Below are 27,768 nucleotides of genomic sequence, written 5' to 3'. Positions count from 1 at the left end.
ATGGAAGAGGAATGATTTGGGAGCATAGGAAAGAGAGTTTCACAGTTCAAATTATTAGGGAAAAAAGGGGAAACCAATGTTCAATAAGGTACAGTAGTAGGAGCGGGGTAGGATATCAACAATGAACATTTTATTTTAGCCTTATAAACAAAAATTTATATTGTATTCCCTTGTCACTAATGCTTTCTGACTGCTGTGCTCTTGAGCAGGGCTGGGGGCCAGCAATTACACTTCAGAGGTGAGAAATGGCCCAGGAAAGAGACCATTCTACTGGCCTGGGATGGGAAGCAAGGGAGGGGCAAAGTGAGATCAAAAGAATGGGAGAAAACTAGAGTAAGAAAAAGGTGAGGTACAAAAAGGGTAGAATTAAAGCTAATTCACCTCCTTCCTTTGCTCCATTCATTGGCAAGCTGTATTTTATGTCTAGACCTCTCTGATCAAATCTGTTTGAGAAAGCTACTTTTTGGACTCGTTTTCAACTGTCCATCTGATTCCTGATACCACATTTAAAATAAACACTAGGGTAGAGGAAACCAAGGGTTAGCAAGATAGACAAAAATGCCTGAGTGTAACCCCTACCTCAGTCCCAGTTACTTTTCTCTTTCCTGGTACCTCAGTTTCTTCTACTTTATCAGTGCTGGAGATCATGGAGGAAGGGAAATATACTGAAACAGGAGAAAAGAGAAAATAATTTCACAATCTTCAGACTTTATCTCTCCCCTTTATTCTAAAAATCTGTTCTGTTTAACCCCAAATTAATTCCTCAAGTCAGCTTAATTTTATATGCTAGCAACTTGGGGAGGGGAGGCTGAGGGAAAGAGAAAAAAAGTGAAGATAAAATTTACAACAATTATAAATCACTGAAAAGGCTGGGCAAAGGGGAGAATCAAACATGGACTCCTTTGAAAAAAAAAAACTCAATCATCGTATCTATTCATATCTCTCCCCCAAAAGTCACTAGGATTTCTGTCACTTTTTTTAAAGAAATAAGAAAAATATCCAGTACCGCTTCTCATTTAAAAGATGCCTACACAATTAAATGCATTTTGACTTCAATGAGGTATGTAGAAACAGAGTTATATATAAACATATATTTCATCTTTTTCCTTTTCAATGCCTGAAGGGGAAAAAAAAAAAAACCTTCACATCAAACCACTCCCTTCTGAAGTATTCAAAAAAAAAAAAAAAGCTTTTCTTTAGAGAAGGGAGGTGGGGAGAAAGAGACTAGTAAAGAAAAGAAAAAAAATTCAATCTAGTTGGACTAGTATCTAACTAGTTAACCTTTAACAATTTATGCTGATGTCAGACTGAGCATGAGTACTGATTAATGCCCCCCCCAAATATTTTTTATAAGGGGGGAGTTAGTCACAGCAGCCATTTTTGTTTTATGCAGAAATCCTTCATGCCCCCCCAACACACACACACACACACACACACACACACTTCAGTACACAAGGAAAATATCTCTATTAATCTGTGCACTAATCAGTTATGAAAAAAGGAAGAAATTTGTGGGTTTCTGGGTAGAGGGTTGGAGATGGGGGTGTAACAGGGAGGAGAATGGGGGGGTGAAAAATGAAATATTAAGCCAGCCATTTTGTTTTAAAAGGGGATTTTTCCCCCTCTCTCTTTCTTTATGGAGGGGGTGGCGGTGCTGGAGGGGGGGGTTGTTTTAAAAATAATTTCAAGGCGGCCATCTTAGTGCCTCAGCTCTGAGAAATATTTCTGAGCGCCCCCCTCAGAATTTAAATATATTTAAAGCAACGGAGAGGGGGGTAGAGAGAAGTCGAAAACTTTTATATATATATATATATATATATATATATACACACACACACACACATATATATATATAATTTTTTTTTCTTTTTAAAAATCCCCTTTCTTGTTCTCTTGGGAGGAAAGAGAAGGGGGAAAAAAGTCTCTCCTCAAAATTTTCCAAGAACATTTTTGGAGGTGGTTCGGCCCCCCTCCTCAGACGGCGGCCCCGAGGGTGGGGGTTTTGGAGGAGGGTGGCCCAGGGGTTTGGGGGGCTGGGGGAGGCGGTGAAGAGGAGGACGCCGCCGCCGAGGAGGAGGAGGAGGAGGAGGAGGAGGAGGAGGTGGTAGCGGTGGGGGAGGCGGGCGGGCGGTGGGTGGGGGGGTGGTGGGGGGGCCAGAGCCACAGGATGGCTTCCCCTCTGAGGGACGAGGAGGAGGAGGAGGAGGAGATGGTGGTGTCGGAGGAGGAAGAAGAGGAGGAAGAAGAGGGAGACGAAGAGGAGGAGGAGGTGGAGGCGGCCGACGAGGACGATGAGGAGGACGACGACGAGGGAGTACTCGGGCGCGGGCCGGGCCACGACCGGGGCCGCGACCGCCACAGCCCCCCCGGCTGCCACCTCTTCCCGCCGCCGCCGCCGCCGCCCCCGCTGCCCCCGCCGCCGCCGCCCCCGCCGCCAGGTAAGCGGCTGCCCCGACTCCCCCCCCCCCAGCCCGAGTGGGAGCCGCGGGCGCGCGAAGCCGGGCGGGGGGCCGGGCACCCACCGCGCGGCCGAGCCGAGGAGAATCCGGGGCGCGGACCACCGTCTAGGGCCGGCGCCCTGCAGCGGTCCTGGCGGTCCCGGCGGTCCGGGCGGCGGCGGCCGCGGGGCCGGGCCTCCTCCCCTCCCCCGCCGCACCCCTCCCCCGCCGCCGCCGCTGCCGCTGCCGCCGCCGCTGCTGCCGCCCGGGCTGGAGAGCGCTGGGCGCGAGCTGCGCGCGCGGACCGGGCCACTCGGTCGCGGCTTTCGGGGGAGGAGGAGGAGGAGATTTTTTTTTTTACCCTCGGCTGGGAGGGGGTAGGCAGGAAACGGCCGAGGCGAAGCCAGGGCCCCCTCCCTGGCCGAGCGAGGGACCGCGGAGACCCTGGCGGCCGGACGGCGGCGTGGGGGAGGGGCGCGTGGGGGAGGGGCGGCCGAACGAGCGCCCCTCAGGCTGCGACCCCGGTGGGGTTGCACCGAGGCAGGGTGAGGTTTCTATGTGTGGTGTGGAGCAAACCCCCACCCCACTCCACTCGGCACTTGGGCCGGCAGAAAGATGACAGTGTCCATAGGACCCCTTTCCACCAGCGGGGACTTCGGTGCCCTCCAGCTCTGGGGCGTGTGGTGGCACGCGGGGAAGGGGTCGCGTACATGTGGGCGGCTGATGACTAGAGGCAGGTAGCGGCAACACTTCACTCAGACCACTTCCTGGAGTTAGACTTGAGCTACCCCCCACTTCCCCAGCTGGGGGATCGTGAGAGTCAGTTAAGATTGGGGGACGAGAGGAAAGTGGGGAGCCAGATGTCCCCGGCCCCACCCCCTTTATCTCTCTTCTGCTTCGGGCTCTTTTGTGTCAAGTGCGGCCCCCTCTCCCCGTCAGGACCCTGTCAGTCTGGGCTGGCCGAACTGCCCAGCTGTGACTCTCACGTGGCTGCCATTCACTGTCACTCACTCTTTGGCCGAAACCACCCACACCCTGACCATGCTGGGGGGGCGTAACCTGCCCATCCAGCTGGTCTGCAGCTTGACCATCACTCAGCACCCCTCTCCCTGAATGACAAGTCACCCGGCGCTCTGGGCGGCACTCTCCGGGAGTGATGGAGATAGACTGCTGCCTGGCATCAGGAGCCCAGCAGTGGCTGCCTTCAGACCACCCTCCTCGTGGAGGGATTTTGGGGCTTCCTTGGGATAGGTGAGCCTTATGGTGTCTGCACCCGCTGCTTGGGGACTGCAGAGCAGTACAGATGCTCCAGACTTCAAAACGTCTACCATCATGCTCTTTGTAAAACTGTCATATTGATCCGTGTGGCTTATGTGGCACATGTTCTTATCTAGTTGAGGCAACCTTTGAGGAGACAGTGAGGGAGTGCTTTCTTGTGTGGGTGGGTGGGGGTGTGTGTTTAATGGAGACTGGTTCAAGTCTCCCTGTGCCCCCAGGCTTGTCTATATTATAAAGGGAAAAGTTTTAAAAAAGTTATCCCAGAGAGCCAGCCTGCAGAATTCACAGGAGAAAAAAAGAAATAAAAGAGTCGTGGGGAAAGGGTTGCCTGTAGGGTTGCCTACAGCAAGGTGCCGAAAGAGGGAAAGAAAGGATGTCAGGTGAGTTAGGAGAATAGCAGCCCTCACCTATTTTGTATTCTGAACTTGGAATCTGGTATTTGGGTGTTTTTGATCCTGGATCTGGGTTTGAGAGAGAGGGGCGCATGAAAGAATCTAAGGTTGAGATGGGTCTTTGTGTCCTACTCCCTCCCCTTTTCCCTCTTTGCTTTCTGAATCGTGAAGAAACGTCAGACGCTTTTAAAGTATTACATCTAAAGTGAAATTCCACCTCTCCTCTCTCCCTGGGCAATGCTATCTCCCTTTCAGCCCTCCGAGTCAAATGAGTGACCCAGATACACCCCCTCAGATGACTTTCTGAGGTAAAACTTTGGGAAAATATTTTTAGCCTGCTCATTATCTCTGTCTACCTAAGTGTGGGGAGAATAAGCCTCCTCAGAGGAGATCTGCTCAGGCTGCCCTCCCTCATCCTTTTCTGGAACATGAATTTGTACATCTGAGAGCTTTCCATTGTTTTTCATTCCGACTGCTTTGATTCTCACCATTTTGTTTTACATTCTTACTCAAGACCAATTTTATCCCTTCCCCCTCGCTCCAGTCTCCTTACATTGTTAAACGTTTAAAATAATAGCACTCGTGTTGGTGGGGGAAGGGAGCAGGAAGCCAAAAAAACTCATTTCTTCTCCCTCCCCCTTCTGGCAAGTCTAGAGAAATAATATAACATAATATATAGATGTGATTCCTTGAGGTGGGGGTGGGGAATGATTGTGGGTGGTGCGGAAAATTCTGGTAGTTTCTTTGCAAAAGGTCTGAAAATACAAACCCACCCCCTGCGTGCAGTACGCATGTGCAGCAGACCTATTATGGAGGTTCGTTGTGGGGGAGGGAGGGGAATTTGAGAAAAAATAAATATATGTGTGAGAGATTGATGGTGAGATTAGGAGAGAGGGGCGGGTGGGAGGCGAGGCTTTCGCGCAGGCTCCTCCCCCGGGCTTGAGCAGCCAGGCTCCACCCTCCCTCCCCGCCTTCCCGAGATCTGAGCTGGGATGTGGGAGAGTCTGGGCTCCAGGCCAGCATTGAGTGGCTGCTGAGACAGAGGTTAGGACTTAGATTTGCTTTATTACCCTCCCTTGCCTCCCCTCGCCCGTTCTCCTTTGCCTTCCCCGCCGCGTACGTCCTTCCAAGTTCGGGAACCTCCTGCTGCGCGGGCGGGGGGGGGGGCGGGTAGTGGAGTTCACAGGCTGTGCGGGGCCCCCACCCCCAGCTGGGAGTGACCCAGGCCACTTTCCTGATCCTTCGCCAGTTGGCCTGCCCTTGCCACTGCCCCGGCAGCCTCCGTTTCCATGTTCGTGTTAACCCAAATCCCTGGGGTTCAGGGGAGCCTGGCGTCCTCCTGACTTCCTACTACAGTTCCCCCACCACCTCGGTTTTCACACCCTGGTCCTAGGCAGGCAGCCCCCTTTCACATCCACAGCCAGTGCTAGAGTGTCCTCCTGGTTCAGCGCAAGAGGACACAGGTTGCCAGAGTTAGGAGAAAAGGTAGTGTGAAAGGAGGGAGGTGCCAGGAATTTGAGGGAATGGAAACCCAGGCCTCTGGTTGTTAATTGTGGCTAATTTTCCTTGCTGTTGAGGGAAAGAGGATTGTGTGTCCTAGAGCAAGGTCTGGGCCAAACCCAGGCTTTCCCCTCCTGCAGCAGCTGCCTCTGCCTGGACAAGACAGGTCTGGCTGGTTAGTCTAGTGCTTAGGTGCCAGAGGCTAACAGGGGCCCAGTCTGTGTGGCATCAGTCTGTATGGCACATCGTCTTCCTGTTTAGGAGCAACACTGGCTCCCAAGCCTCAGCATACTGGCAGGGGTCACAGAGTATGGGGTGGAGGAGGCATCAGGGAAGAACCTGCCCAGGGCCACTTGACAGAGGCTTCTGGTGAGAGAGTCAGGGATCCTGCCCTGCAGAAGCAGGTACAGGCTGACTCCTGGATTTGTGCCCGTGAGTGTGTGTACATTGGAGAACACAAATGCTGGGCATCTCTGAGTACCTATATCTTTGTTTCATTTGGACTCCTAGGTTGTCTGTATAGTGATGGATCAGGATGTCTGGAACAAAGAATAAAGGGGAAGAATAAAATCAGGGGATAAAGGGTGCAGTCCCTGGGTTCTCAAAGGGAGCAAGAATATGGGAATAGATTTGGAAGCAGATTTCAAGCTAGTAGGGAGGAGAGGTATATCATTAAGGGAATTCTGGAGATTTCCTCCTCTCTGGTTAGAATGCAGGCAGACACTATGATCCTGTGGGTAAGAAATGAAAATGACTGGCTGAGGATTTCTTTTCCTCTAGGACTATGTTGGGGTGACAAGATGCCGGTGATTATCTGAGGAAATGTAAATAGAGGCCTCCCTCTTGGCAAAAAGCATGTCAGCCCCCAGGGTGTTAGTGTGAGAACCCAGGTGTCCACCTTTGGCTCTCCCTTCTCAGCATCTGGCTTAGGGAGCTGCCAGCTTGTGTCTCCCCACTCCAAGTGCTGGGGTCAGGCCAGGCCAGCAGCTGGGCATGGCTTCCCCCAGTTCCTGGGCAGGATGCCAGCTGGCGAAGAGAGGGGAAGGCAGGAGGAGTCCTGGCGGTGACTGAAAGGACCTGACACAGTCAGAGCCCGTGGCCTGGAGCCTGGTCCCTTGTTAGTAGGAGGGGAGAGATGGGAGTGGTTTGGCGTTCTTCCTTTCTGACCCCTGACCTCCCATTCAGAACCAGAGCATCCCAGAGTACTCAACACACTCTGTTTGCATCCAGTGAAAGGCAGCAAGGTTTGGAGGAGTTAATGCCCAGTTCCTAGAGAGTGGGACTGAGGCAGTAGGGAAGGCGGTGTGGAAGGGCCTTAGAGATTAGGAACCTAGAGGCTTATGTTTTCTGATGTTCTCTGCTCCAAAGATAAGGATGACATTCGGCTGCTGCCTTCAGCATTGGGTGTGAAGAAGAGAAAGCGAGGACCCAAGAAACAGAAGGAAAACAAGCCAGGCAAACCCCGCAAACGCAAGAAACTTGTAAGTGACAGGGATTCCTAATTTTGTGGCAAGCCTCAGGGACCTTTCCCAGAAAATCACATTTTCTTTTTTCCTGATTATCCAGGTAAAGAGGTGTCCTGAAGTCAAGGAGGCTTGACCCCCTCACACTCCCCCACACCCCATTACTTTATATCTCTTGGATCTAGGACCCTACCTCACTCTCTACAACCTGGTGAAGAGCCCGGTCATTGTTGATGTGACTTGCCCTAACATCCAACAGAAGCAGTCTTGGAGGAAAACTGTATGAGTTCAGACCCCTCTGTCTTCCTGGGCAATTTATTTAGCTCTCCGTGCCTCAGTTTCTTCATCTGTAAACTGGATAAACAAATCAGTTATTATACAATTGTTGTGAAGATGGAAATAAAATGTAATGTGCTAAGAACAGTTTTTGGCACATTGTAAGGATGAATAAATGTTATTTTTATTTCTCTCTCTTTAGGACAGTGAGGAAGAATTTGGCTCAGAGCGAGATGAGTACCGGGAGAAGTCAGAGAGTGGGGGTAGTGAATATGGAACTGGACCAGGTCGGAAAAGAAGACGGAAGCACCGAGAAAAAAAGGAAAAGAAGACAAAGCGGAGGAAAAAGGGGGAGGGTGATGGGGGCCAAAAGGTGAGTAGGATTAGAGGGCAAGGGTGAGTAGTCAGCATTAGAGAGGCATATCTAACATCTGAGAAACAGGCATGAACAGGAAGGGAATTCCCTGAGGCGTAGTCTGTGAGGGATAGGGTTGGACTAGAGAAAGGAGCAAGAAGCTGGTAGGTAAGTATTGAGGCATGTGTGGGGGCCCAGGAGAGAGCCCGGGGAGTGCCCACCTCACTGAAGTTCCCCCTACCCAGCAGGTGGAACAGAAGTCATCAGCAACTCTACTTCTGACCTGGGGCCTGGAGGACGTGGAGCATGTGTTCTCTGAGGAGGATTACCACACACTCACCAACTACAAAGCCTTCAGCCAGTTCATGAGGTGGGATGGAACTGGGAGTCCTCTTGAACAGACAATTTTAGGGAGGTCCTGAATCCCTCTGGAATCCGATCATTGCAAAGAAATTACTCTCCAGAGAAATTCTCAGCCCATGCTCACAAAATTTCACACCATAATTTCAAGGCATTCTTGGACTCCTAAGTATCCCAGGATTCCAGTTAAGAATACTTCACTGAGGGGCGTGAGGGACAGAGATCATGATTCCAGTCCTAGGTTAGGGAACTGTCTAATAACAGAATGTAATGAGTCCTTTCCTAGCCCAGCAGTCCCATTTTCCCCTCCATGACCTCTTTAAACTCATTCTGAGAGATACCATCATTGTTTCAGAATTTCCCTTGCTCATTTATCGAATCTCTGCCCCTTCCTTAGGTCCCGGTAACAATGGAGAATGCTTTGCTGCCAGTGGGCCTAAGCTACTATGGCCCTCAAAGTATAGAATAGTCTTTTGGGGAAGGAAGCATTTTAACAGAAATTATTATCCTGGAAGCAACTGCTGTGAGGTTCAGGCCCTGGTCTCATTTTGGGCAAGTTACTTAATTTCTTTGATCCTCAGTTTCCTCACCTGTAAAATAGGAATAATAATGGTTTTACTGACAGGAATCTGTGGATTTGATGGGATAATGAGTACAAAGCCCAGTACATTTAGTATCTAGCCCCAGGATGTGTTAACTGATAGCTGTCTTTAGTAAAGTTTCACTTACCTTACTGCTAAAGTTGGTGCTTTTGTTATCACTCAGGGCCACACATGTCTTCACAAGAGCTTAACCACCCTATAGCAGAGCAGAACAATATGGCCATCAGTGTTCCAGAATTTCCTTTGCTTATTTATTAAATCTTCATTTATCAGACTCCTTCCTACTGGAACCTTTTTTCAGGTTCCATGAGTTTAACTAGTAAAATGCAGTGAATTATAGCAAGAATTATTGTGAGAATGAAATGAGATATTATATAAAAGTGTTTTAAACTGGGAAATAGTATACAGAAGTAAGTCATTTGAGTTTATGTTATTTTTTTTTACTTTATTCTTTTAGCTTTTTTTTGGCTTTGAAATTTTATTTTGCTTTTTTCTTACTGTTTTTTTTTTAAACTTCCTTTCACCTATTTATTATTTAAATTGATTTTTTCTTAATAGAATATATTTTTATCACCCCAGAATCCTATAGACTATTGATGAGGGGAGATGGCAGTATTCCTAGACCATCTGTGAAGGGTTTGAGTTCTGCTTCTATACTTACAGGCCCCTAATTGCTAAGAAGAATCCTAAGATCCCAATGTCTAAGATGATGACCATCCTTGGGGCCAAGTGGAGAGAGTTCAGCGCCAACAACCCCTTTAAGGGGTCAGCAGCTGCTGTGGCCGCGGCAGCAGCAGCAGCAGCAGCAGCTGTGGCTGAGCAGGTGTCAGCTGCTGTCTCCTCAGCCACCCCCATAGCACCTTCTGGACCTCCTGCCCTTCTACCACCCCCTGCTGCTGATATCCAGCCCCCACCCATCCGAAGAGCCAAAACCAAAGAGGGCAAAGGTAGGAAACGTGCTTATTCAGCCACTGTCACTCCACCCTCCAAACTGCCTAGAACTCTTGCCTTCCCAGCCCCAGTTGCTAGAAGAGAAACATTTTCCAGAAAGAGGGTCTTAGTGAAACCATAGCCCACAGAGTAATCCCCATGACCTTTGTTTACCAGGATGTGTCATGACTTCTGGTTTCTCTCTCCTTGTTTCTACCCTCATTCAGGTCCAGGCCATAAGAGGCGGAGTAAGAGCCCCCGAGTGCCTGATGGACGTAAGAAGCTTCGGGGAAAGAAGATGGCACCACTTAAAATCAAACTAGGGCTGCTTGGTGGCAAGAGGAAAAAGGGAGGCTCGGTGAGTGACCCCTTCGTTTCTGCTAAATACCTGGGCATCAAGGGCTAGGGTCCAGAGACAGGTCTACAAGGGAAGCTGGACCTGGGACCCCAAGGCCTGGGGAGGGGAGTGGAATCAAGTCTGCCTCACTGACAACCACGGGCAGTATGTTTTTCAGAGTGATGAGGGCCCTGAACCAGAGGCTGAGGAGTCAGACCTGGACAGTGGCAGTGTCCACAGTGCTTCAGGCCGGCCTGATGGCCCTGTCCGCACCAAGAAACTAAAGAGAGGCCGGCCAGGAAGGAAAAAGAAGAAGGGTAAGGGGTGCTTATTCTGTTTGAGTCTGTCATTCTGCCTTTTTCCCTCCCTTTGCCGTTTTTCTTCTTTCCAATTTTGACTTCTTACTCAACTCTTCTGTGTGTGTGTGTGTCTGTCTCTCTCTCCCTCCCTCCCTCCCTCCTCCCTGGATACCCTTTTTTCTCTCTCTTGCTTGTGCTTTCTCTCTCTCTCTCTCCTTGCCTTCACTGGGGTATATGACAGTCCTGGGCTGTCCTGCAGTGGCCGGGGAGGAGGAGGTTGATGGCTACGAGACGGATCACCAGGATTACTGTGAGGTGTGCCAGCAGGGTGGGGAAATTATTCTGTGCGACACCTGCCCTCGTGCCTACCACCTCGTCTGCCTTGATCCTGAGCTTGACCGGGCTCCTGAGGGCAAATGGAGTTGCCCCCACTGTGTGAGTACCTCATGCCCCTAGGAACCCACCCACCTCTTTTTCCTCCTTGTTTTCAGTTATTCTTTTTCACCCCCAAATGCCTGGGCTCCTCAGTAATGGATGTCTCAGCATCCAGGATCCTAATTGGGTGCTTTCCCCCATCTCTTTGCCCCCATAGTCAACATTTTTGGAAATTGGGATGTTCTATTCCTTAGTTTCCACCAGTCTTCTCTGCACTTCTAGGATTCAGGCATCCTGTTTTTGCCTCTATTTTCCAGTCTCACTCCTTAATCCTTTCCTTTATGTCTGTACTTGACCTTCTAGGAGAAGGAGGGGGTACAGTGGGAGGCCAAGGAGGAAGATGAAGAATATGAAGAGGAGGGAGAGGAGGAAGGGGAGAAGGAGGAAGAGGATGATCACATGGAGTACTGCCGTGTGTGCAAGGATGGTGGGGAGCTCCTGTGCTGTGACGCTTGCATATCCTCCTACCACATCCACTGCCTGAACCCTCCCCTGCCTGACATCCCCAATGGTGAATGGCTGTGTCCCCGATGCACAGTGAGTAGAACCACCTTCTTGGCATTTACCATGAGGCTTGACCCCTTTGTCCATCTCTGGGGCCCAGATGTTTAGGTCTTCCTTTCTCTGCCCCCTCCCCTTCTGGCACCTTTCTTCTCCTAACAAGGGGTTCTTTCTGCCTTTCTTCTTTCTCATGTGTGTCCAACTTGAAGTGTCCAGTGCTGAAGGGTCGTGTGCAGAAGATCCTGCATTGGCGATGGGGGGAGCCACCTGTGGCAGTGCCAGCCCCTCAACAGGCAGATGGGAATCCAGATGTTCCACCCCCCCGCCCTCTTCAAGGCAGATCTGAGCGAGAATTTTTTGTCAAGTGGGTAGGACTATCCTACTGGCACTGTTCCTGGGCCAAGGAGCTTCAGGTACAAGAGCCCTTCTTTTGCCCCTCTTCTGGGACCTTGATTATTGCCATTCTACTCTGGTCTTCCATTTCCTTTGTTTTCTTTCATTTTAGGCTTCTCTTCTCATATCCTTGCAACTTCCATGGTTTTCATAGGTTTCCAGTCTTCTTTCTCTTCATTTTCATTAGCTTTCTTTCCTTAGAGATAAAATAGCCTTTCTTCACTTTATTTAATTTCATGTTTTATCAATCTCCACAATTTTGTGTGTGTGTGTGTGTTTAGATTCAAACCCAGGGCCTGGCAAAGGCTAGGCAAGCTCTCTGCCCCTGAGCTATACTAGCCCATCCACACTCTTAATAACCATATTCTCTGCCTGTGTTTTGCTCTTCCTGGCCCCACCAAGGCCCTGTCTTCTGACTATTCCATCTGTTCATTTTATTTGTTCTCCTGCTTTGGCATTGGCTTTTTTTGCTCATCTATTCTCTTTTAAAGTCATTCTCTTCTCCCAGCAGGCCTTTTCTCTGTCACCCTTCGTCCTCTCTGGATGTTGGGGCTATCTCTTCTCTTTCTCTCTGTGCATCAGCTGGAAATCTTCCACTTGGTAATGTACCGAAACTACCAACGGAAGAATGACATGGATGAGCCTCCGCCCCTGGACTATGGCTCTGGTGAGGATGATGGGAAGAGTGACAAGCGCAAGGTGAAAGATCCACACTATGCAGAGATGGAGGAGAAGTACTATCGTTTCGGCATCAAGCCAGAGTGGATGACTGTCCATCGTATCATCAACCACAGGTGAATCCTTGGTCTGTGGGAAGGCCAATCTGGGATATGATACTGTTCTTACTGTGGAGATGATCTTGTGTTAATATCTGTTAATACACTAAGTGACTAAATGAAACTTGATTACTCCTGCTAAAGCTCTAGCCTTCTGGCCTGGCTTCCTCTATGGGGCAGGAGAACCCAGGAGGAAAGTCCAGCCCAGCATTTGTCCTTGCTGTCACTAATTTCCCAATAGCATAAGAGATTCCCACATGGGTCTGGGAATGGGGGCAAGAAAATAAAACATGAGAAGCACAGTTCTTCCAGATTCTTTTTTTCATCCTAGTATTTATTACTGCCTAATGTTATGTTATATATTCATTGCTGCCTTCCCAGTAGAATGTGAGCTCTCTGATAGGGTCATTTGTCTGTTTTGTTCACTGCTGGATCTAGTACCTGGAATAGTACCTGGCACATAGTAGATGCTCAGTAAATACTAATTGGAAGAATGAAGGATGGAGGATTCTTCAGGAATATTTTGTGAAAGTTGATATTTACCTGCCATCCTAAAAAAATTAGCATAGTACTTAAATCATTCTGAATTCCCTTCCTTTGGCCTGCCATTGAGGGTGAGGTGACAGATGCTTCACGTCTGCTGATACTTGTGTTTATCAGGACTTCTTGCTCTTTGTGATTATTTTCCTCCTCCTGTTACACAGTGTGGATAAAAAAGGGAATTACCACTATCTTGTGAAATGGAGGGACTTGCCCTATGACCAGTCCACATGGGAAGAAGATGAAATGAACATTCCTGAATATGAAGACCATAAGCAAAGTTACTGGAGACATCGGTGAGGGAACCAGGTCATGGATTAGAGGGAGAGTAAGGATGGCACCTGAAAGCTAAATGAGGATGAAGTAGGGACACAGCCAAGCTAGAGTTTAGGGAAGTGGCAACCTGGGCTGGGTTGTTTGGGTGGGGTCAGGAAACAGCCAGTACAAGTAACAGAAATAAGATCTGTCCTGAGCAATAGGTAAGAAGATGCTTGGGAGTGGAGAAGGTTAGCTTTCAGGGTGAAGTATAAAAAGTGATGGTATAGAGACTGGGAGAAAAAAATACAAGAAAATCTAGGTTATGGGCAGTGGGTTCAGGAAAATGGGAGGGGTTTCAAGGACCAGGCCTCACTCAGACATATTCTTTTCCCAGAGAACTTATTATGGGGGAGGACCCTGCCCAACCCCGCAAATATAAGAAGAAGAAGAAGGAACTGCAGGGTGACGGGCCTCCCAATTCTCCTACTAATGATGTAAGTTCTCTTAGCTGGCCTTTCTCTTGTCTGGAGTCATGGTGATTGACGTTTTTTATGGGACTCTTGACACAGCTTCCCAGGGTTTCAGCAACTTCTTTGAATAGTAGCTCTTCTCTCGGTGTTCAGCATTGTCTTGAGAGAGGCTAGGAATTTTGGCATAAGAGTGAGAGCTACTATAGATAGCAACCCAGTAGGGCTCTTGTACCATCTAGCCTTTCCTCATGGTGCTGCTGCATGTTGTTTTAAGGAGTGAAGAGAGGAATTAAAGTCTAGAACTTTGATAAGTTCAGGACATAGCAGAGAGAATTATAATCCAACTTGATACTGGTGCCAGAGAGGGAGGAGAAGATCAAGACCAGAGGAGCCCTGACTATTCCCTTGAGTTTTCTGACTTCTTGACTCTACAGCCTACAGTGAAATATGAGACTCAGCCACGGTTTATCACAGCTACTGGAGGAACACTGCACATGTACCAGCTGGAAGGGCTGAATTGGCTACGTTTTTCATGGGCCCAGGGCACCGACACAATTCTGGCTGATGAGATGGGGCTGGGCAAGACCATTCAAACCATCGTCTTCCTCTACTCACTCTATAAGGAGGTGCTCCATTCTAGGCCCCTAAGTGGGCAACTGGGCTAAGACCTAGTTTAGAATAGGGAAGTGGGGTGGAGGATGGACCTACATAGCAGGTAGCAGGTTGGGTTGTATACCCTGGAGCCTAGACTAATGTGCTCCCCACCCTTGACTCCTAGGGCCACACAAAAGGTCCCTTCCTGGTCAGTGCCCCACTTTCTACCATCATTAACTGGGAGCGGGAGTTCCAGATGTGGGCACCCAAGTTCTACGTGGTGACATACACGGGTGACAAGGACAGCCGGGCTATCATTCGTGAGAATGAGTTCTCTTTTGAGGACAATGCCATCAAAGGCGGCAAGAAAGCTTTTAAGATGAAGGTAAGCCCCTTTACCTCACATCTCTTATGACCCTCAGATCTGTCATTTCTATACCTCAACCAGTAATTCAGTTCCTGTATTCTCCATTTGCATTTCTCTATCCTTTCTTCCACCTATTCTCATGCCTCTGACCCCCATGGATCTGTGTGCTGGACTGGTGGGTGAACATTTAGGGATCATATTCAGTGACCTCTGCTTGGGGTCCCAAGTTGGAGCACAGAATATCTGAGTAAAGAATGAGGGCTGGAGGTATAGGTGCATGGATATCAAGTGGCAGCTGAACATGAAGTGGTTGTGTTGGCAGAGGGAGGCACAGGTGAAATTCCACGTTCTCCTGACATCATATGAGCTGATCACCATTGATCAGGCAGCTCTTGGCTCCATCCGCTGGGCCTGTCTTGTGGTGGATGAAGCCCATCGACTCAAGAACAACCAGTCCAAGGTGAGTGAGAGTCCCAGACCTGAGAAATTTGAGACTGTGGATTCCAACTTGCCTTGGTCTTTGAAAACAAAATGAAACAAATAAAAACCAAGTTCTGGGAGGTAGAGTTCCTGGGAACTTCTCAGGGAAAGTCTTGCCTAGAGGAGGGAGAAGACTAAGGATTTGTCCTCTCTGATTTTTGAGGGAAAAAGGAATTGGGGGAAGGGAACAGTCAATGTGGTGGATCAAACATTTGTCACTGATTAGCCATTTCTCCTGCCTGTTTTTGCCCCATTTTCTAGTTTTTCAGGGTCCTCAATGGCTATAAGATAGATCACAAGTTGCTACTGACAGGAACCCCACTGCAGAATAATCTGGAGGAACTCTTCCATCTGCTAAACTTCCTCACCCCAGAGAGGTTTAAGTAAGTTGCTCACTAAGGGTAGTCTGCATAGAGAAAGCCACAGAGGCTCGGGAGCTGGTAGAGAATGAATCTTAGATGGAGATTGGAGAATAAAGCCTGAGATTGGGGTCAAAGAATTTGACAGTTGTTCATTTCCTTATTTCCTCCTGTCTATTAGCAACTTGGAAGGCTTCCTGGAGGAGTTTGCTGACATATCCAAAGAGGACCAGATTAAGAAACTGCATGATTTGCTGGGACCGCACATGTTGCGGAGGCTCAAAGCGGATGTCTTTAAGAATATGCCAGCCAAGACAGAACTCATCGTTCGAGTGGAGCTGAGCCCCATGCAGAAGTGAGACATAAAGCAGGCTACTGGGGGTTGGGGATTTGGTGGTAGCTTTCCAGGAGTTAATGACCAAATACAATATCATAATTGCTTCCTCTATATGTCTCCTCTATGCCCCTGACCTGGTCTTTAGGAAATACTACAAATACATCCTGACTCGAAATTTTGAGGCCTTGAATTCACGAGGCGGTGGGAACCAAGTGTCACTGCTTAACATCATGATGGATCTTAAGAAGTGCTGCAATCACCCATACCTCTTTCCTGTGGCTGCTATGGTAGATACAAAGAGCAGGGAACTGATAAAATGGCTAATACTCTGAAAACCTGGGAGAGACCATATTGCATGAGGGTGGAGCTAGACCAGAAGGCCAAAGAACTGATACTTGAGGAGTAGGAATTTGAAAGGTGGGGTAGATTTGGGTTTCTGGCTTTCCAGGCACAGTAAGGATAAGGAGGCATGTTTCCTAACCCTTTCTTCCTTTTGCTTCCTATTCAGGAGTCCCCAAAACTCCCCAGTGGGGCTTATGAGGGTGGAGCACTTATTAAATCATCAGGGAAGCTCATGTTACTGCAGAAGATGCTGCGGAAGCTAAAAGAGCAAGGACACAGAGTGCTCATCTTCTCGCAGGTGACCCATCACCTCTGTTCTGTTTCTGCTTTCTGTTCCTCCCTCCCAGCCAGACCTTAATTCTTGATGTCTTTTCTATGACTGCTATGGTGTGATGGATTAGGAGATTCTACCATAAGAGTGCCTAGCACAGCTACTTCATTCCTGGCTTCTGGTCCATGTTCCTAAGGCTTTTGGAAGTTAGAGTCCAGCTCCTGTTTAGCTGGTTAGGGGCAGGGTGCGGTGGAGCCATCTGCCTCCAGGAGGCCTCTGGAACTAGTGCCATTTCCTAACCTTCTTGGTAGGTGGGGTCAAGGAACAAAGACCTTTTAGAAGTCCTATGAAAGCTACACTTCTGCTCTCCAGAAAACTGCACATACAGTTACATCATTTTGTACAGATTTTCAGAAATCTTATGAATCCTGTTTTTTTTTTCTTTTCTTTTCTTTTTTTGGTACCAGAGATTGAACCAGGGACATTCTACCACTGAGCCACACCCCAGCCCTATTTTGTATTTTATTTAGAGACAGGGTCTCACTGAATTGCTTAGCACCTCACTATTGCTGAGGCTGGCTTTTAACACACAATCCTCCTGTCTCAGCCTCCTGAGTTTCTGGGATTATAGGTGTGTGCCACCACATCCAGCTTTATGTACACTTTTCTTAGGTCTCAGGGAACCTGTCTTAGTAGAAATGGTCTTTAATCAAGAGAATATGGCAAGAATGCAGAACAGTGAGCAGCTGGGAATGGGAGGAGGGAATACACTCAATATGCTTAAGACAGGGCAGGGGTTCAGGTGTAAAGCTTGGGGTCAAATTTGAGTAAAGGGATAGTTTGAAGAGACAGGCCCATTCCACCGCCTTGGCATTTCAGACTCCTTCCTTTTCCCTTGCTGTAGATGACCAAAATGTTAGACTTGCTAGAAGACTTCTTAGACTACGAAGGCTACAAATATGAGCGCATTGATGGTGGCATCACTGGTGCCCTGAGGCAGGAAGCCATTGATCGGTTCAATGGTAAGAGGGAGATCCCTTAGTTGCTGGTGGGTGTGTAAGGCCTGAGAAACCTGTGCCAGGTCCCTGGGACAAAAGGGGAGCTGGTACAGGGGGATATTGGACACCTAGGTTTTGAGTTGGAGTCATAGTCATTTGTAGTCAAGGAACATCTAGCAGCAGGTGGACAGAACTACTGGGTACAGGAAAAACCTAGCCTCCTAATTCTCACCTCCTAGCTCCTGGGGCCCAACAGTTCTGCTTCCTCCTGTCTACCCGAGCTGGGGGCCTAGGCATCAATCTGGCAACTGCTGACACTGTTATCATCTTCGATTCTGACTGGAACCCCCACAATGACATCCAGGTGGGAACTTGCATCCTGGAGCCCCTGTGCCATTCAACAAGGAGATGTGGGTTCACAGAAAAGTGTATCATGCTGTGGGCTGGGTTAGAAATAAACCTCTTTGGGGAGTGGAGAGGGCCTTTCCCGAGCATGTGGCAGCTTCTCCCTGCCATTCCCCTGGCCCACCCCTGGTTTCTCTCATCCTTGTAGGCTTTCAGCCGGGCTCACCGGATCGGCCAGGCCAACAAAGTGATGATTTACCGGTTTGTGACTCGCGCATCTGTGGAAGAGCGAATCACACAGGTGGCCAAGAGAAAGATGATGCTGACACACCTGGTGGTGCGGCCCGGGCTGGGCTCCAAGGCAGGGTCTATGTCCAAGCAGGAGCTTGATGACATCCTCAAATTTGGCACTGAGGAGCTATTCAAAGATGAAAATGAGGGTGAGAGCCTTTTCTGCAGCTCCTTGAAGCCAGCCCCTGCTCCGTGAAGCCAGGTCCTTTGAGCACTTCTCTACTTCAGCCCACCCTGGGAGAAAAGCACACACTCCTCTGTAGCCTGTGAAGGAAGAAGAGTCTTCTTTCCAGTGGTCCTTGGAGGAGGGTTAGCCTCCTAAACAAACAAAAGAAAAACCCCTTGATATTGATTCCAGGAAAAAAAGCCTTCCTTCCTGGGCCCCCAGAGTATGTCCTTTTCTCCATCTTTGGAAAGGTGATGCCTGAGCTTCTGATTGGAACCCCAAGTTCTCTTTTGTTCCCCATCCCCACCAGGGGAGAACAAAGAGGAGGACAGCAGTGTGATCCACTATGACAATGAGGCCATTGCTCGGCTGTTGGACCGGAACCAGGATGCAACTGAGGATACTGATGTACAGAACATGAATGAGTATCTCAGTTCCTTCAAGGTGGCACAGTATGTTGTTCGGGAAGAAGACAAGGTGAGAGGTTTGGGGGCCAGGCATTGTCTATCACAGGTCGTCTTTCAAGGGCAGTGTCCTTTCACCAAACCTTGGAAGTAGGATTCTCCTTTGCTCTTTTTTATTTATTCTCTCATGTTAGCCTCTAGCAAAGAGCAATAGTGAACCTCAAAGAACTTCTTTTTTTAAAATATTTTTTTACTTGTTCTTTATAGTTGCGCATGACATTATAATGTATTTTGCGTGTTATATGTACATGGAGTATAACTTCCCCTTCTTGTGGCTGTACATGATGTGGAATTACACTGGTTGTGTATTCATATATGAACATAGGAAAATTATGTCTGATTCATTCTACTGTCTTTTCTATTCCCAACCTCCCTTATTTCCCTTCATTTTCCTTTATCTAATCCAATGAACTTCTATTCCCTCCACCCATTGTGTGTTAGCTTCCACATTTCAGACAGAATGTTTGGCCTTTGGTCAAACAGATTATTAATCTAATAGGTTAAACCAGACTTTGGAGAGAAATTTGGACATAGAAAGTTCTGGTAAACCTAGGAGAGTATCTCCTGAATCAATGTAGGAGGAAGATGGAAGTATAGAAGAAGTTAGGAAAGTGGGCTAAAAGAGGCAGAGAACCAGGTACAGTGGCAGACACCTAAAATCACAGCTACTCAGGAGGCTGATTCAGGAGGATGGCAAGTTCAATGAGAGCCTGAGCAACTTAGCAAGACTGACCCAAAATAAAAAAAATCAAAAGGGCTGGGGATGTATCTGAGTGGGAAAGCATCTTGGGTTCCATTCCCAGTACCTCCAAAAAACAAAAAGATAGGATAAGTACCTTGCATAGAATAAATGATATAGGAAATGATTGATGTCCAAAAACTTGAAGCAGAGCTGAGAAAGGGATCTAGGAGCAGCAAGCAGGATTTGATTGAGGCAGGAGAGTAGGGCTTTTGATGTTGCCAAATGACTGGTGAGGAAGGAGACTGCCAGCCTTTACTCTGCTGCCCTTCAGATTGAGGAGATCGAGCGAGAGATCATCAAGCAGGAGGAGAATGTAGACCCTGACTACTGGGAAAAGCTGCTGAGGCATCACTACGAGCAGCAGCAAGAAGACCTCGCCCGGAACCTAGGCAAGGGCAAAAGGGTTCGCAAGCAAGTCAACTACAACGATGCTGCTCAGGAGGACCAAGGTAAGGACTGCACCAATGCAGGTGATGAGAAGGAAAGAGATGATGAGTAGGAACTTGGAGGCTGGGTCTGCTTAGAGGGAAAGAGAAGCCAAGAAGTCAGGGTCTTTTCCTGCAGAAAGAGAAAGTGGTTAGGAAGGATCAGTAGAAACTACCCAAAGGCCAGGTGGGTTGGCATGCAATTTAACTACCAGTGGGTTGCTTATAGTAGCTTTGGCAGGAAGGCAGGGTGGTGGAGCAGAAGATGCCTTGGGACCAAATAGTGAATACAAATAGTTCAAGATACATGACCCAGAGTCAGGCTGTGGGCAGTGACCCCAGTGTCTCATGAGGGCTAAGGCCAGGGTGGAGGGGAGAAATCCAAGCAAAAAGGGTCCCAGCATGGCTAATCCAGGAGTCACCACTGAGTCTTTTCTACCCTCACAGATAACCAATCAGAATACTCAGTAGGGTCAGAGGAGGAAGATGAAGACTTTGACGAGCGCCCTGAAGGTGGCACATTTTCCTTTCTCCCTCAGCTCTTCCCATTTCACTTCCCAACTTCCTTTTTAGGTCTACTGTTTTTGAACAAATAAAAGTGCTTTTTTTGTTTTTTGGGGGGGTTTTGGGTAGAAAAACTAGATTGCAGATGAGCAAAAAGGAAGAAATGCTGATAATCTCCCCACTGTTAAAATTTGGAGTTTACAGCCAGGCATGGTGGTGCATGCTTGTAATCTTAGTGACTTGGGAGGCTGAGTCAGGAGGGGGATCATTAGCCCAGGAGTTCAAGGCCAGCCCTGGAAACATAGCAACACCCTGTCCCCCTGCAAAATAAATAAATAAATAAATAAATAACCCAAAGTGGTTACATCATTTTACCTTTCCACAAGGAATCTTGCCTGTGTCAAATAAATATTTGACATGACTTGATTCTTTTAGATTTACTGGGTTGATAGTTCTGCAAGTAGTTGGAAGAAAATTAGAAATGAATGTAACACAACTATTGCTATGTTTCAATCTGTGGGAAGGGGTGTGGAAGAGGTCTGAGTCTTAGAGGAGGTAGATCTATTAATCAGGGTCACCCCCATCCTCAGGGCGTCGACAGTCAAAAAGGCAGCTCCGAAATGAGAAGGACAAGCCCCTGCCTCCACTGCTGGCTCGAGTTGGGGGCAACATTGAGGTGAGAATTGGGCCCAGGCTCCTATGTATTCTCTAAGGAAAGAATGAGGGCTGCAGGGAGAGAGAATTGAAAATTGAGGTCTGGATCACTGAAGTAAAAAGGACCAAGACCTAAGACCTGGTCATTCATAACCCCTGCCTTCTTGCCCTATCCTCAGGTGTTGGGATTCAACACCCGTCAGCGAAAGGCTTTCCTCAATGCTGTGATGCGCTGGGGGATGCCGCCACAGGATGCCTTCACCACACAGTGGCTGGTACGAGACCTGAGGGGCAAGACTGAGAAGGAGTTCAAGTGAGTATGGGTGATTCAGGGGTGATTCAGTTGAGGGGTTAAGAACTTTGGGTGTTACTTTGATTTTCTTGGCCACCATATGATGTTATCTTACTCACCTGATCACCACTTACCCTGCCATGCTGTGTCTCCTGGCTCAGTTTCCTGGGGGTGGGCTCAGCCTACACCACCTCCCCTCAGCTGAGCCTAGAGTAGAGGGGCCAGGCACCCTCCTTCATGGGAGAGGTATTTAAGGAAGGCGCCTCGCCTGGGCTGGCCTAGCCTCACATTTACTTGGCCATGATAACCTGGCAGGAGGAGCTGGTGGAAAGGATGAATAACTGACTGATGGGGCCCAGGAACAAAGTATCAAAGCCCAGGATACATATACAGAGAGAGAAGTCAATAGGAGAGTTAGGATTTGGAGGGCTGAGAGCTGAGAGGCCCCATGGGGATGAGAGCCCTGGAGGTACCTGGGGAGTTGGGGTTTAGGGGTTCAATAATCTGTGGTTAAATCCTTTCTAAGTCTCCCTAACCTTCCTCCCACCCCCTTGCTCCTCAGGGCCTATGTGTCTTTGTTCATGCGCCATTTGTGTGAGCCTGGTGCAGATGGCTCTGAAACCTTTGCTGATGGAGTCCCTCGGGAGGGACTGAGTCGCCAGCAGGTGTTGACCCGCATTGGAGTCATGTCTCTTGTCAAGAAGAAGGTATCAATCTTCCCTTACCCTAAGAATCAGGGCAACCACTTAGGCTCTGTTATTCCTCTGCCTTCTGTCCTCAAATTATGGGCTCAGGCTGGTTTTAGACAGAAGGGACCAGAGCATCCTGTTTGTCTAGTGCCTGGACCTAACCCCTGTCTCTACAATAACCTTTCCCTAGGTACAGGAATTTGAGCACATCAATGGGCGCTGGTCAATGCCGGAGCTGATGCCTGATCCCAGCGCTGACTCCAAGCGCTCTTCTAGAGCTTCCTCTCCTACCAAAACATCTCCCACCACTCCTGAGGCTTCTGCTACCAATAGTCCTTGCACCTCTAAACCTGGTAATCAGGATTCCAGGTGGCAGGAGAGACAGAGATGGGGTCAAGAGTCAGAGATGGAACCCCTGCTTTCCTCATTATATTAGTCAATCTTGCATGATTATAACAGGAAACCTATGGCTAACTTTTTAAAAGAGTTTATTTGAGTTCATGATTATGGTGGTCCAAGGTCAAAGGGCCACACTTGGTGATGGCCTTCTTGCTGGCACATCCCAAGGTAGGGTAAAACATCACATAGGAGGGGGCAGAGAATGCATGTTTGTTCTGACCTCTAGCCCACTTCTTAAAAACTACTAGGATTCATCATGGGGCTCCACCTTGATAACCTCACCTAATCCTGATCACTTCCTAAAGACCCTCCTCTACACACCATGGTTGGATTAAGTGTCCCCCGACCTAGTACCTCACAATGGGCATTAAATTTTAACATGTGAACCCTTGGAGGACACTTCAATCACATCCAAACCATAGTACTGTTCTGCCTTCCTCCTATAGCTACTCCTGCTCCAAGTGAGAAAGGAGATGGCATAAGGACACCTCTTGATAAGGAAGAAGCTGGCAACCAGGAGGAGAAGCCAGAGAAGAATAGCAAAATTGGGGAGAAGATGGAGACAGAGGTATGTCTTCTCTTTGTCCTCTCCTCTGAGGAGAGGGGTGGAATGGTCTTGGGAGATGTATCTCAGTAGCCAAGTACCTGGGAGTCAGTCCTCTGGCTGATCTTGACTCTCTTATCCTCCTCCAGACTGATGCCCCAAGCCCAGCCCCATCACTTGGGGAGCGGCTGGAGCCAAGGAAGATTCCTCTAGAGGATGAAGTGCCAGTGCCTGGAGAGATGGAGCCTGAACCTGGGTACCGAGGGGACAGAGATAAGTCAGGTGGGTGCTTGGCCCTAAGGGTGATGGGAGGATTAGAATTTGGGAGTTCCCTTTTCTGGTGTCAGGGGATGAGGGTGACATCCTTCCTATCCCCTGCCCCCTCCCACAGCCACAGAGTCGACGCCAGGAGAAAGGGGGGAGGAGAAGCCGTTGGATGGACAGGAACACAGGGAGAGGCCGGAGGGGGATTTGGGCAAGAGAGGTAATGGGTGGAAGGACTGGACACTTGGACGCTTGGGTCCTTGAGGGGATCAGGGGAGGTGGAGTCTGGGAGACCAAATGGCCTGGGTCCTGGGTGGGTAGCTATTGGAAAGGCCAGTACAGTACAGGTAGTAAGTAGTTTTGGGAACTCTGGGAGGAGGTGTCCTGAGGTGTGAGCTTTGCCCTGTCTGCCCTAGCAGAAGATATAAAAGGGGACCGGGAGCTTCGACCTGGGCCTCATGAGCCAAGGTCCAACGGGCGCCGTGAGGAGAAGGTGGAGAAGCCACGGTTCATGTTCAATATTGCTGACGGTGGTTTCACAGGTGGGAGAGGTTCTTCCTGGTATCTGCTTCTCACTGGGATCTGCCCAACCTCCTAGGGTTTCTCATTTTGCCTGAAGCTACTTTTAATTCTAAAATGGTGAATGCTGAATCTGATCCTTGCTTTAAGTCTTCCTAGTGTACTGCCAAACTCCACACGTCTCTAATCTCACCTTTATTCTCAATCTTAGAATATGACTTTGTTCATAATCAATTTTATTCCTCACTTCTAAGCCAGCTTTATTCATTCCCCCTAAATAGACTTTAGTACTCTATAATTTTTTATTTTCTCATCTATACCTGTCTGTCAGGAAGGATGTGGTTTGCAAACCCCTGATGCCTCTGTCTGCTGTCCTCTCCAGAGCTTCATACCCTGTGGCAGAATGAAGAACGGGCAGCTATTTCCTCTGGGAAACTCAATGAGATCTGGCACCGAAGACATGACTACTGGCTTCTGGCTGGGATTGTCCTGTATCCTTTCATACAAGTACCAAAAGTTCTCTTAACCAGGAGAGAGGGTAACTACAGGGGGAGATGAGTCCACACACAGGGAAGGGAGGCTTGTACCACACTTCGGGGAGATTAGACCAAAAGGAAAAAATATTTATAGCCAAATACATCCCTGTTAAATTCCTTGATGGTCCCCTTTCCTTAATCAACAGCCACGGCTATGCACGGTGGCAGGACATCCAGAATGATGCTCAGTTTGCCATTATCAATGAACCATTTAAAACTGAAGCCAATAAGGGGAACTTTCTGGAGATGAAAAATAAGTTCCTGGCCCGGAGGTTCAAGGTGGGGACAAGGGAAGAAAGGAATAGGGTTGAAGAGAAACAGGTCAAAATTGGGACCAGATCTGATTGGAACCCAGGGAAGGAAAGTTAATACTTTGAGGGTTGTGGCAAAGTTTGAGGCCAAGTGTAACTTTGTGTTGGGGACTGAGGTCTGAATCAGGGTTGACACTGGGGTTGCAGTTAGTATGGAGCAGCAGGTACCCTGGTCCAGCAGTGAGGGAGGATGGGTCTCCAGTGCTGTGTCTGGTCCATCATCTTGCTCACTTCTGAATAGTAGAGCCCTGCTTTCACTCCAACCCTGTGCCCTCAGCTCCTGGAGCAGGCGCTGGTGATCGAGGAGCAGCTGCGGCGGGCGGCCTACCTGAACCTGTCACAGGAGCCGGCGCACCCCGCCATGGCCCTCCACGCCCGCTTTGCCGAGGCCGAGTGCCTAGCTGAGAGCCACCAGCACCTCTCCAAGGAGTCGCTGGCGGGGAACAAGCCGGCCAACGCCGTCCTGCACAAGGGTAAGGGCCGCGGCGGCCCCGCGCGGGGGAGGGCCCACAACGCTGCGTAAGTCTTCACCCCGCACCCCTCAAAATCTTCCCACCCCTCTGACCCCCTTTACCCTCTGAACCATCCCCCTCTGACCTCTAACCCTATCCCTGACCCCTTAGTTTTTAGCTTTTAGCACTTGTGCAAGTCAGCCCTCTTCCATGCCTGATAGTGGTCATGTCAGTGCCCACCAGAGGTACTCCTCCTGATGCGTGTCTTGTCTACATAGTAGGGCCTCTTCCTGTGTGGTAGAATTTCACACACCTGTCATACTGCTAATGCCATCCAACTTGAGGTCTTGGCCTATGTATACACCACAAAGGTCCTTAGTTCTTGTCTCACAGATCATATTCCCTCACATATTCACCCTGTGAGGCAGAAATTACCACCCATCTACCCTCTGACCCTGTGAAACTTCCCTTTGACCTTCAACCCTTTTCCCATACCCTCTTACTTTGATGATTATAGATTAAATACCAAAGCCCTTTAACCATCTAATCCTGCCTGGTATAGTGACTGACTCTTGGCCCCTTTGATCCCTGTTCTAATTCATTGAATCTATAATGCTGACCCTCTAACCCCCTCTCCCCTTACATATTAAAACCTTGATTCCTTAAACCTTCGATACCACTGACCACCTCCCACACCTCCTGACTATTTCCTCCCCATCATCCCCAATCCCCCAACCCCACTCTTCCAGTATGGGATGTTCTGACAACTCCCCGCCCCCATGTCTTCCAATATCCTCCCCTACCTCTCTTTTCTCCCATTTCTCCTTTTTCTTGTTTCTCTCCATCTGTCCTCTGTGATGATCTGGTCTCTCTCTTTTTCCTGACACTTTCCTGAGTCATTCTTTTTCTGTCTACTTTTTTGTTGCTCTCTTCTGTTGCTTCTGTCACTTGTCTCTGGTTCTTTGATGTCTGTGTCCTCCTCTTTATTTTTCTGACTGTATCTGTCCATCTGACTCCTTGTTGCTTTTCCTGGCTCCATGTCTCTCTTTCCCTGTCTTTCTCTTGCCCTTCTTTCTCCGTGGCCCGGGCCCCAGTTCTGAACCAGCTGGAGGAGTTGCTGAGCGACATGAAGGCGGATGTGACCCGCCTGCCAGCCACGCTGTCCCGAATACCCCCCATCGCAGCCCGCCTTCAGATGTCCGAGCGCAGCATCCTCAGCCGGCTGGCCAGCAAGGGCACGGAGCCTCACCCCACACCGGTAACCCTCTTTCCCCCTAACTCATTTTCCCTCTCCTTCACACACACAAATACTTTCATCAGAATCCTATACCATATGGAAAAACCACCTGCTAGACCTCAGTCTTCACCCTTGAGTGAGTCTCCCTGCCTGTGATACACCCCTCAGTAGTTCTGGAATGTGGCTTTTGTTCCCATACATCCATCTTTCCTCTTAAATAAGACTATGGATTAACTAACCTCAGCTTGCTTTCTATTTCAGGCCTTCCCCCCGGGTCCCTACGCCACACCTCCGGGGTACGGGGCGGCCTTCAACGCCGCACCCGTAGGGGCCCTGGCCGCCGCAGGCGCCAATTACAGCCAGATGCCTGCAGGGTCCTTCATCACAGGTCAGCTGGTGCTTCTAATTCCTGCTTCTCCCACTTCTTTGCCAAGCCTCATCCCTGCTCAGCTTCCTTGTCCTGCTGTAGCTATCTCATTTTCTTGCATGTGTCCAGTACCAGGGAATGGAGTTGTTCTGGGCTTCATTCTACCCATCCCTTTCTTAACTCTTCTTCTATCCCCATTGTCAAAAAACCTCACTCAGTATTTTAGTGGTTCTGTGGCTTGGTATCTCCCACACCAGCCTCCTCCATCTGGGTTACCTCAAGGGAAAGTGAACATGAATTCATAGGGGTAGAGTGAGAGTTGGAACATGCATTCAGTCATATGGAGAATCTTAGGGAGGGAGCTTCACCCTGGTCTTCCCACCCTTACCCAAGAAAATTGGGAAGTGGTAGTGGTAAGAGTATATTAATGTTCAGAAGTAACATTTGGGAGCAATGTAGGGATTGATCTTTCCTTACTCCTTTCCAAACAGCCGCCACCAACGGCCCTCCAGTGCTGGTGAAGAAGGAGAAGGAAATGGTGGGGGCACTGGTGTCAGACGGGCTGGATCGGAAGGAGCCCAGAGCCGGGGAGGTGATCTGTATAGACGACTGACTGGATCCCAGGCCTGCCCTTCACCCAGGCCCCGTCCCAGAGGCCGACCCCCTGCTCAGGCCCTGGGGCCTGCTGCCAGTTCTCCGTCTTCTCCACCCCTTGGGCCGCCATTGGGCTAAAAGCCCCTTTGCCCCTCTATAACTCCTCTCTTCAAGAAGGGACCCTTGTCTTTCCATCCCTATACACCTTTCCCACCAAGCTTTGAAGGCTGTGCTGGTGTGAAGTGGTCTGGGTGGGAGATGGTTAGCTGGGTCTTCCAAGTACCTTTATCCCCCCCACTGCCAAATATACACAACTTCCCAGTAAATGGTTGTCAGGAGGAAAGAGATGGAGCCTCTGCCATATCAGCTCCACCTCTTGCAGAAGTGGGGGATTAGCCTTGCCTGGCCTTTAGAAACTTTTGTGGGAAGAAGAGCTTCAAAGAGAGGAGGGGTACTTTTAGAGAGGAATGAAAATGAGCCCTGGGAGGGAGAAGGGAAGAGGAAGGGTGGCTGCATGTTACCTTCCCCTACCTCTCCCCAAATGAAGGGTGGAGCAGCTATGAGGGAGGGAGTCTATTGCTGTTCAGCCTCAGAATAAAGGCGCCATTCACTGGCTCAGTTA

At 49.0% G+C, this 27,768-nt stretch overlaps 1 protein-coding gene, 1 long non-coding RNA gene and 1 other non-coding gene across 12 annotated transcripts in view; 2 read left to right on the top strand and 1 right to left on the bottom strand.

Annotated features, from left to right (window-relative positions):
• The window catches only part of LOC124077653 (uncharacterized), a 19,238-nt gene extending 16,597 nt beyond the window's left edge, over positions 1–2,641 (bottom strand). The window contains exons 1-2 of the long non-coding RNA XR_006846699.2: positions 2,523–2,641; positions 580–665 (exon numbers count right to left, since the gene is read on the bottom strand). This is a non-coding gene — a long non-coding RNA (uncharacterized LOC124077653). The remainder of the gene's footprint in view (positions 1–579; positions 666–2,522) is intronic.
• On the top strand, positions 2,148–27,768 carry Chd3 (chromodomain helicase DNA binding protein 3). Of its 10 annotated transcripts, XM_058572050.1 has the most exons (41): positions 6,251–6,414; position 6,478; positions 6,977–7,089; positions 7,550–7,720; positions 7,948–8,072; positions 9,328–9,611; positions 9,822–9,952; positions 10,098–10,248; positions 10,472–10,665; positions 10,969–11,202; positions 11,376–11,579; positions 12,142–12,353; positions 13,040–13,171; positions 13,528–13,627; positions 14,038–14,229; positions 14,382–14,582; positions 14,887–15,024; positions 15,306–15,427; positions 15,585–15,758; positions 15,886–16,027; positions 16,249–16,380; positions 17,258–17,375; positions 17,591–17,715; positions 17,905–18,136; positions 18,464–18,630; positions 19,631–19,808; positions 20,232–20,297; positions 20,879–20,964; positions 21,122–21,255; positions 21,797–21,941; positions 22,114–22,276; positions 22,769–22,890; positions 23,016–23,148; positions 23,258–23,350; positions 23,550–23,672; positions 24,032–24,140; positions 24,332–24,464; positions 24,774–24,969; positions 26,043–26,206; positions 26,447–26,573; positions 27,044–27,768. In XM_058572050.1, exons 1-41 carry the CDS (start codon positions 6,319–6,321, stop codon positions 27,163–27,165), a joined length of 5,985 nt encoding a protein of 1,994 aa, XP_058428033.1. In that variant the 5' UTR covers positions 6,251–6,318; the 3' UTR covers positions 27,166–27,768. The 10 variants fall into 10 exon arrangements, with proteins under 10 accessions (XP_046278066.1, XP_046278059.1, XP_046278061.1 ...); XM_046422110.2 differs by lacking the exons at positions 6,251–6,414; position 6,478 and adding an exon at positions 2,148–2,438 and having other exon boundaries at positions 7,951–8,072; positions 10,490–10,665; positions 23,547–23,672; XM_046422103.2 differs by lacking the exons at positions 6,251–6,414; position 6,478 and adding an exon at positions 2,148–2,438 and having other exon boundaries at positions 7,951–8,072; positions 23,547–23,672; positions 24,774–25,015.
• On the top strand, positions 21,388–21,526 carry LOC124077715 (small Cajal body-specific RNA 21). The gene has a single exon (XR_006846709.1). It is a non-coding gene; the product is annotated as a small Cajal body-specific RNA 21 (non-coding RNA).

This window comes from Marmota monax, unplaced genomic scaffold, assembly GCF_021218885.2.
Source record: "Marmota monax isolate L192 unplaced genomic scaffold, Marmota_monax_Labrador192_F-V1.1 WCK01_AAM20220418_F8-fsc00243, whole genome shotgun sequence".
Taxonomy (NCBI): Eukaryota; Metazoa; Chordata; class Mammalia; order Rodentia; family Sciuridae; genus Marmota; species Marmota monax.
This window is presented reverse-complemented; position numbering and strand designations above follow the sequence as displayed.